Source organism: Engraulis encrasicolus, chromosome 23 (assembly GCF_034702125.1).
Source record: "Engraulis encrasicolus isolate BLACKSEA-1 chromosome 23, IST_EnEncr_1.0, whole genome shotgun sequence".
NCBI lineage: Eukaryota > Metazoa > Chordata > Actinopteri > Clupeiformes > Engraulidae > Engraulis > Engraulis encrasicolus.
Genome location: NC_085879.1, coordinates 38,858,706 through 38,868,705, shown reverse-complemented (window position 1 = coordinate 38,868,705; position 10,000 = coordinate 38,858,706). Strand labels below are relative to the sequence as shown.

Below are 10,000 nucleotides of genomic sequence, written 5' to 3'. Positions count from 1 at the left end.
TGTACTGTGCTGTACTTACACTATGCATGTATTGTACTGTGCTTGTGCGCATTGTGCTGTGCAGAGTTATGTTGTGATGAGCATGTATTCAACAGGAGGGCATGGACCTTTCTCCACATGACATCAGACACCTTCATTTCAATGCATTTCAAGCAGGACAAGTTGCATCCGGTGGCAGAGACATAAGCGTTTTCTATGGAAACCAGTAGTCGTTTTTTCCTGCTTTGCTTCAAAACGTAACTTACAAGCAGATAATTGGAGTGCTTGTGGGTCTTCACCTTTTTCCTTGGTGCTCATCGGTCTAGGGGCTCTAAAGTTTAGTCCAAGAAGAGAAGTTCTGAGGCACTCAAGGTTAAGATTTTTTGGTACTTTTTATTTGGCTACAATTGCCTACGCATTTCAGCCTTGAAGGCCTTCTTCAGGGCGTATGATACGCAAAATCGCAACCTTGGGTGCCTCAGAACTTCTCTTCTTGGTCAAAACGTAACTTGTTTGAAGTATTCAATTACGTAAAAGGCTAACTGGCTACTGACCTGCAGCTGCTGGGCCTCGTGGTTCTCCAGGCCTTCTACGATGGCGGCGAATCTCTCCTTGTTATTGCGCTCCGCGGCGATGGTCATGGCAGCCAGGATCTTGTCCAAGCTGGAGGAGGAGGAGAGAGGTAGACAGGACGGAAGCGGTAGAGGAGTGGAAAGGGAAAATGAATGGAGAGAAGGGATGGAAGACGGAGTGGACAAGAGTAAAGATGGGAATGAGGGGTTGGCCAAAAAAAAAGCATTGAAGAGTGAAGAGGGGTAGAGAGGTCAAAGGGATGAGAGTAGAAGGGATAGACGCAGTGGAAGAGTGGAAAAAGGGAATGGATGAATGGATGGGGGAAATGAAAGGGTAGGAGGAGAAAAAGAAGTGGAAGGTAAAAGTAGAAGAGTGGAATACAGGAATAGAGGGGAAGAAGGAGGGAATGAGGGGTTGGACAAAAAAAGAAAGCATTGCAGAAGTCAAAAAGGCTGTGTTATTGAGGCCAGTGGAACAAGCGTTTTACACAGCACTTCCCTACATTGACCCCGGTTGAAGGTAACGTCGGTCTTTTGCAACAACAGCATGCGGCGCACAACTCCTCTGCAATTTGACTGAGCCGGCGATGAAAAGCCGCTGAGAAGAGGACCGTTCCATCGCCGTTATAATCCGCTGTCAAATCAGCTTGTAAAACCATAGCTGGCAATGTTAACTTTCCCTGGGTGAAAATATATGGCTCGGGGGGGCCTCTGGCAGCCAACAACGTTAACATAACATAAAAAATCCCCTATTGTTCTAAAAGCAAATAAGAGATGGGCCAACAGCCAGTTTGGTGGGCAGCTGGGCAATTATGGTCTACGGGGAACGACGTGTCACGTTGCTGCACTACAAAGCAGCAAGCGAAAAACAAATAAATAACTAGGTAAAAACAAAACATAAGCAAGCCAGTGCTGAGAGTCTGTGGTAAGAACACAAAGGAGAGGCCGTGTTAGAAAATCAAACAGCCAGCAACAAAAGTTGAGGCATTGAGCGGTTCTTATCTGTGTGACTTTATCGCGCCATCCGACTTGTCCTATTCCCACAGGGTTCGAAGGAACCACATACATCACCCAGGATTTATCTGCCGGACCCAGGGATGCAGACAACAAAACCAGACAAAACACCTTTGTCACTCCCTTGCCGCAACTTGTTTTTGTTTTTGTTTTTTTTGCTTGGTTTTTTTCGGTCTACCAACCACTATCCCTCTTCTTCTCCCTCTCTCTCCCCCCCTTTCAATGGTTCCCAATGACGACAAGTTAAAAAAGTATACCCCCGCTGGGATAACTGATTCTCACATAAAGACGTTAGGCCCCGCGACAACAGCTCACCGGTGGGAATTTGGATGGGTGACTTATGGAGACGTGTCAGCGCTAAGAGTCGTCATCGGAGACAACACGCTGGCAAACTGCAAATCCATGCATTATGCAAACAGCCAAACAGGAAATGTAAACGAGTCCTATATTTGGCTGCGCGTGCTGCATGCTGATGGAGAGAGAGATGGAGAGAGAGAGAGAGAGAGAGAGAGAGAGAGAGAGAGAGAGAGAGAGAGAGAGAGACAGAGAGAAAGAGAGAGGCAGGGGTTCTGGAATCTGCTTTGTGAATCCATCCTACCCCACTGCACCTCATCACTTCTGACCTGTCAGCTACGGTTGTATGACAGGCAGCGGTTGTACAACAAACAAAGTTTATGCGTCAAACCCACACCATATGGAAGGAAAGGGAAGCCTCGCCTCGCCTCGCCTCGCTTCGCTGTTGACGTGATTAAGTTGTAGTCGGGCTGTGGGCTCGTGCGGCTTGCTTGCCTTTCATCCCGGTTCAAACGGAGCATCACATAAAAGCTACACCTGCTTAACTCTGAGCGTGACCCTTTGAAGTTGTCACTGGAAATAAGACCGGGTTTGTCACATGTGCAGTACAAGGGGGAAGCTTCCCGAGACAGAATGAAGCATCAGCATCATTTCTCTCTCACTCTCTTTTTGTTGCTCGCCTGCCACCCCGTACTGTCACTAGCGCTGCAATATACACACGCAGCACCTGTGATCACAAGTAAACATATCAAAATAACTGTGACTGCCTTTACGCAGTTTAAACTTGGAGTGAATTCTGAGAGAGCTGGCGCAGGCAATCTTTCATAAAAAAAATGTAGTCATCAGCATAAAGTGCAAAAAAAGGGGGGGCTGTAAACGGCAGTGCTGTGTAAAGAATTTTAAAGCATTTAGCCATACAGTCCGGAAATTGATTGAAGCCCTGCACACACTACAAGCTCACCAGTTGGGTAAAGGAGCACACCAACACCGTGGTCACAGCGGTCAAAAAACGCAATTGGGCCAAGTGATATGTGGAAAACTATTTCCCTTCTCAGTTCTTCTTGCCTTTATATTCTCTCTCTCTCTCTCTCTCTCTCTCTCTCTCTCTCTCTCTCTCTCTCTCTCTCTCGCCAGTGCAGTGCAGTGCAGTGCCGTCTTTGTTGGTTTGTTTATTTTCTATCACAGAATGCAGTCTTCGCTTTGAAGTGCAGCTTTTGCAGCCATTGTTATTCTAGACCAGTGCCGTGGCAGACACAATGAAAAAAAGGAGCTCCCTTGGATTCAATTTATAATCTGTCAGCCAGCCTGTGTGTTCATGGCCAACACCACTGAGCACTTAAATACATTACGCAGCCCAAAGAGCTAAATAAGAACATGTTAACCGACAGACTCCGACACGTCTCACGGCTTCTCGCCGCAAATGCAATATGGTGAGCAGCACAAAATGTCTCCCTGTAAGGTCTATGACAGGTTGTCTACAAATGTATTTCTTTAATCTGATTATGAAGGCTGCCGCTGAGCTCCTTCTCAGCAGTGGCAGTGGCTTGCAGAAAGCTGTTCGCGTCGAGCGCAGCTGATAAAAAATCAGCCAGGCAGAATATACAGTCAGTCAGTGTGTGTGTGTGTGTGTGTGTGTGTGTGTGTGTGTGTGTGTGTGTGTGTGTGTGTGTGTGTGTGTGTGTGTGTGTGTGTGTGTGTGTGTGTGTGTGTGTGTGTGTGTGTGTGTGTGTGTGTGTGTGTGTGTGTGTGTGTGATTGCGCATGTGCTTATCTGTGCACATGTGTGTGCGTACCTTTGCACATGTTTGTGAGTACATGTGTTATTTTTTCCATTTGTAAACATGTGTGTCCGTGACTGTGTGCACACCTGTACGTGCATGACTATGCGATTCTGTGTGTGTAAGAGAGAGAACGAGAGGGAGAGAGGGAGGGAGAGAGGGAGGGAGAGAGGGAGGGAGAGAGAGAGAGAGAGAGAGAGAGAGAGAGAGAGAGAGAGTGTGTGTGTTTGTGTACTGTATGCGCGTGCATGCGTGCGTGCGTGCGTGTGCGTTTAATAACTCACATGTTCTCCTCTCCTATGATGCAGATGGCCGACAGGATCTTGACTATCTCGGTCATCATGCTGGTCTGCCTGGGATCGATGGCCCGGGCCAGAAGTAGAAGACTCCGCTCGTCACCCAGAATCCTTTGCAAGCCATACTGCACGAGGAAGGGAGGGGAGGAGACAAATGTGCACATATGGCGAAAATCATAGCACTCATTACCACTGTGTAAAGCATTTTCATCACTTCAGGAAAAACTGTGCAGACAAAGTGAAACGAACGTCTGTGCTGTGCAAACGACACAATGTAAATGAAAGATATACAGTGTAATGAATGAAAGAGAAGTGGAGACTGTAGACTATCACACATTCAATTTACAATTGGGATGAGTGGACACATCTAAATAGATCCATATTATATAATTGTATAATTATTCTGCACACTATCTGATGAACCATCATACCCTAAATAAATGGTAAACAAAAGATTTAAAAATCTAAAATAAATCGATAGGATGCCCAGGCGGAAAACAAACGTGATTTGATTTTATTTTATTTTTATTTTATTTTTTAAAGAGGGTGAGAATTTGCAACTGCCTTACATTTGTAAACATATTTATATTTTAGGAGTTTGTCAAGGACAAGTTCCATATCTTCACTGTGCAATAAAATAAGACATTTCCCTCTGCTATCTCTGTGATACATCTGAAGTTCACATATAAATAATCAAAAATGCTCTTTCTCTTGAAACACGACAAAATCAAACTTGGGAGAGAAGAAGAAAAAAAATCCCTCTAGCAGAATGAGCCAATGAAAACAGGATGTTAAAATATTGAGTCGCAATACACACGGAATGATATTTCTAAGGCAATTCATTAATATGGTGGTAGAGAGTGGAGGAGCAATACATTGGCTATTATCCGGCATGGCATGAGGTGAAGGTTGCACCAAAGACCAATTCTACCAATCAGCAGCAGTACCTTATTGTTCATGAAGGCCTTGAGACATTGGATAAGCTTGTGCTGGTTCTTCTTATCAACACTCTCCTGTCTGTGGGCACAAGAAGAGGGGAAAATGTGAAGGATAAAATAACACACATGTATTCAAAAATAATAATAAATGAATTCCAATGAATACAAATTTAATCAGTGAGTCCGTGTTTGTCGGGTTTGAAATTCAGAGCTTACTGTTTCTTGTCCAGCAACTTTTCCAGCACATCCAGAAGCAGACCCAGTCCTTCATGGCCAAAGTTATTCACCCAGCTGAAAGCAGACAAGGGGAGAAAAAAAGAGAAAACATATTATAAAGACATTCAGTTTGGCGCAATCATACACAATCACATTTCAACGGCAGAGATGAATGCATTACAGTTAAATAAAATGATTCATAAAAACTTTGCATTCATTTTCACATTCTTGACCTTGGCAACACATTATGGCCTGTGGGCCATCACGGGTGCATCACACAGCACCACTGTGCGTAGTTAGGCGCCACGTGGGCCCTGTTTGGTGAGTGGGAGAAGAGGAAAACATTGTGAGAAAGATAACACAGGCGATCGATTGCAGATTTGCGAGAGATAATTGGCTATTAACCACACCACGGATCTGGAGCCGAGGAGGCACATGATCCAGTGCAGGCGGCTAGCTGCTGTCCGCCCATGGAGTGGAGTGGTGGGCCGAGAGAGAGAGAGGGGGGGGGTGGGGAGAGATGATGAGAAAGAGAGGGAGAGAGAGAGAGAGAGAGAGAGAGAGAGAGAGAGAGAGAGAGAGAGAGAGAGAGAGAAGAGAGAGAGAGAGAGAGAGAGAGAGAGAGAGAGAGAGAGAGAGAGAGAGAGAATGAGAAGAGCCAGAGTGGAATGGAATGGACAGGAAGAGAGAGTAAAGAGAGAGGAGGGGGAGGGACAGGAGAAAAGAGATACAGGAAAGGAGAGAGAGACGTGCAGAGACAGGATAGAAAACAGAGAGTGAGAGAGAGGGAAAACTGGTGGATGAAGGCTCTCTGGCTGCGTGCAAGATCAACGCAAGATTATGTCATTAGCGCTCCTTGTCCTTTCGCTCCAGACTGTCAATAAGGAAGAATACATGGAGCAATTTGTTGCATTAGGGGGCCAAAAGTCAGTGATTTATCGGGCCCTTTTTGACAATGATTCCGTGCAATAACTGAATGCATATTAAAGTCATTTGTATTGACTGGCAGATTCGCGGAAGGCACCCTCGATTAGGGCGAGGGAGGGAGAGACGACGTGGGGGGATGCCCGAGGCGCGGGAAGAAGGTGATGTGCAGATTTTTCTCTGATCCACGCAATTCAATTAGGCAGGAATTACAAACACTCAAAGTTTTCCCCGCGCCATTACTCAAAATTCATTATTCGGCGGCCGAACCCAATTTGCAACTTATTACCATTATGCTGTGTACAGTACATTCTAATGGGGGCTGGTGTGTTTTGTTAATAAAACAAAACAGCATAATGTTCCAAATTTATAACTGTCAAATTACCGAAGAGCCTTCCAGCCTTAATGGGTTTTTTTTGCGGGTTTCCTTTACAGACGACTTTGTTTTCCGGCCAAGAAAACGGTTACAGTACACCACCGTTGACAAACAAAAAGACCTTCCGTAACCATCTCCGCAGCGGTGCACAACTGACACATCTGCTTATGAGGCTAGCAAGTGCATCGGCATGGAGAAGAAGGAAGGAAAAGAAGAGATGTGCGACGACAACAACATAGAGCACCAGGAGAGTGAACCAGTGTGAGGGGATATGGTTGGGTGGACACAATTCAGTAGCTTTCACAATTGGGGAATAAACAAAAGCCGTCAACCACAGAAGGAAAATATGAGATGTGAAGCAGTACCAGTGTACCAGTGAGCCAGTTTTGAGGGGGCATGGTTAAGGGGACACAATTCAGTAGCTTTCACAACTGGGGAATTAGAATAAATAAATAAATAAATAAATCACTCAACCGTCACTTGTGTTTGGCACTGCAGGTGGATTGTGAGCACCTGCAAACTGAGATGAATTAGGCCTCGTGCAGTGTTACAACGAGACAATAGGAGCAGCATTGGGCTAATTAAAGCCTGGCCATTTAGCTCACTAGAGTTAAACACGCATGCACATGAATGCACACACACTCACACACAAAGACAACAATACAGCAGTACTGCATACACGCACATGCACGCACAAAAATACAAGTTCACACACATACACACACACACACACACACACACACACACACACACACACACACACACACACACACACACACACACACACACACACACACACACACACACACACACACACACACACACACACACACACACACACACACACACACACACACACACACACACACACACACAGCCACAATAATACTATTGACCAAACAAAACCCCTACTGTAAGGATGCACTAATGAGAGTGAATATTTTCTGATTTGGCTTAATAATAAAAGAGCTGACATGATGTCCACCATCAAAGCAAAGGCACTTCCATGTTGCCCACCTGGTATGGCTGTGAGAACAGAGGAGAGGAGAAAACCAGGAAATTGGACGGTGACAGCTGCAAGCCTGGCTGAGTAAGAGAAACCCTCCCTTGTGTGTTGTCATGGGCTTTTATCACTTTAAGGCGTGACTGTCTGTCTCTCCCTCTCTGCATCCTTCACTCTCTCAATCTCGCTCTCTCTCGCTCTCTCTCGCTCTCTCTCGCTCTCTCTCTCTCTCTCATTCACTGTCTCCTTCCCTCCCTCCCTCCTGCAGGGAACTGCAGATAGATTAATTTGAAAGTGGCAGAAGATGACGAATCTTCAAGGCAAACTCCGCCAGGAAGGAAATAAAGCTATAGCTTCTTCACGGTGGCCCTATTCTATTCTTCTGTGTCTGCAGTGCCGTCTCTGCTGTCTGCAGCATTGGCGTGTTTGTCCCGGTTTGCCTTCTACGCTTCCACCATATCTTACGTGTCTGTCGCAGTTTTTGAGGGTTTTTTTTTTTTTTTTTTGAGTCTGTAGGTTTTTTATTTATTTTTTCTCTCCTCCAGGAAGACACCTCCTGTCAAAAATGAAGCAGTCCCACCCCGTCCTCTTATCAGTCTCCCTCTCTCTCTCTCTCTCTCTCTCTCTCTCTCTCTCTCTCTCTCTCTCTCTCCCGAGCGTCTGTGGCATGGACCCAAAGCTTTCATTAACTTCGGCTGAGTGGTGGTTGGTGGTGGTGGTGGTGGTTGTTGTGGTGTCAGGAAGGAGAGTGGCAGTGAGTGGGTGGGTGAAGTGGGTGGATGGGGTGTGGGCTCAGAATTTGTTTATAAAATATTGATAGGTGTAATCCAGCAGTTAAGTGCCACCAAATTGTGTTACTCTCCACAATCATGTACATTCCGCGGGCGAAATGAAAAATTCATGGTCCATCTTTTCCCAGATTTTTTTTTTTTATGTACAGTACGGTGTACAGATTTTTTTTTCCTTCTCTGGGTTGATGCAATTACGGGGCATTTTATGCAGAGCACCATAAAAAGCTGATTTATATGAAGGAGTTATGATGGCGAAACTAAGAGTGAGACCATAAATACCAGTGTGTTGCATTGTATTCGCTCACAAAAACGAGAAAAAAAGAAAAGAAAAGGAAAAAAAACAATTGCAAGGACAATCAACTTGCCTCACAAATGGCTGAAAACACATGTAATGCTCATTAATCTCTCTGCCTACAAAATATCACTTTCAGAACACATCCCAAAGACCATCTTTCTTACCTGTATTGTGGTATGGATGGCGAACAGAGAAGGAAGCCTCATAACACTGCATTATACATATTTCATTAGATTGGTCGTAGAACCTATAAGTATGTGGTGCGACTACAGTGTTACCTAGTTCATAACCAGCAATCTACAACTGTAATACCTTCATTTCCATTCGCAGTAGGAAATAAAGCAAACATTACTTGTTCCCTGGCCTGTTCTGAATTTGCCAACGCTGGTGTGATGAACAGGAGTACAGCGTTTTCATCTATTAGACCCCATATATAGCCGCTACCCCCCCCCCCCTGTGGGCTCCAACTGTGTGTCTTAAGCACAATATATTTTGCTAGCTACAATCGCTACATGCGAAATACACCATCTCTTGTTTCTTGCATTTCTCCTCCATTAAATATGCCTTGTATACTTCTGTATATCTTTCTGATTTGGATTTTATTTTACTGTTTATTGGTATACTTCAACTTAAAAAGATCTGCTTCAGAAATCAAGCTTTCACGTGTAAGCCATAACATGAGTAATAATATGAGAAATATGAGTAACAGAATTGCACTTGTGTGGTGCTTCATTGCATGGCTCTGACATGCAAAAAACACACACACGCTACACGCTACACACACACACACACACACACACACACACACACACACACACACACACACACACACACACACACACACACACACACACACACACACACACACACACACACACACACACACACACACACCCAGGGAGCACTGCATCTCTGTCATGCCTTAAAGGTCTTAACCTTTACATTGGTGGCCGAGACAGTCCAAAAAATAATGAAAATGACAATTACATAACTTCATCAAGAAGCTCATTAGCATCCGTTAATGAGGGACAAGAAAAGGTCTTTTGGCCGTCTTGCGGGTAGTGTGTTTATATAGTGTATACTGAAAAGGTTAAAGGCTACTAGACTAAGAATAACCGAATGACTGTAGTAAGGAATGGCGAAACAAGTTGAATATTATACTACCAGCTTCTCTACTATACCACCAACATACGTACATGTATTGTTTCGTCTTGTTATGACTTGTAATGCCTTGTTATTGTCTTGATGTTTTGTTTTGTTATGTCTTCTTTAATGTCTATGTGAATGACTGGAACCACGGCAAGAGGCCATTTTGGCGACACGTGTAATAGACAATAAAGTTTCAATCGTATCTCATCGTATTACGAGAACTTTATAAGAACTTCACCAAAATATTAGATGAACATTAAATAAAATAGCTAAAGAAGAAGACGGCAATAATGAATCCTCAGCTTGGATGTGGCACACTGGAGAAAAGACAGAACTATTTCAAAAAGAACAGCCACAGCCCTACTGTGATGCTAAA

The 10,000-nt window shown here is 44.5% G+C and overlaps 1 protein-coding gene across 6 annotated transcripts in view; it reads right to left on the bottom strand.

The window, feature by feature from the left end:
* diaph2 (diaphanous-related formin 2) overlaps positions 1–10,000 on the bottom strand; it is a 642,359-nt gene that overhangs the window by 437,542 nt on the left and 194,817 nt on the right. For all 6 annotated transcript variants that reach the window (XM_063190038.1, XM_063190036.1, XM_063190039.1 and 3 more), the window contains 4 exons: positions 5,087–5,161; positions 4,880–4,949; positions 3,921–4,057; positions 534–642 (listed from right to left, as the gene is read on the bottom strand). In XM_063190038.1, coding sequence (XP_063046108.1) covers positions 534–642; positions 3,921–4,057; positions 4,880–4,949; positions 5,087–5,161 — 391 coding nt within the window. The remainder of the gene's footprint in view (positions 1–533; positions 643–3,920; positions 4,058–4,879; positions 4,950–5,086; positions 5,162–10,000) is intronic.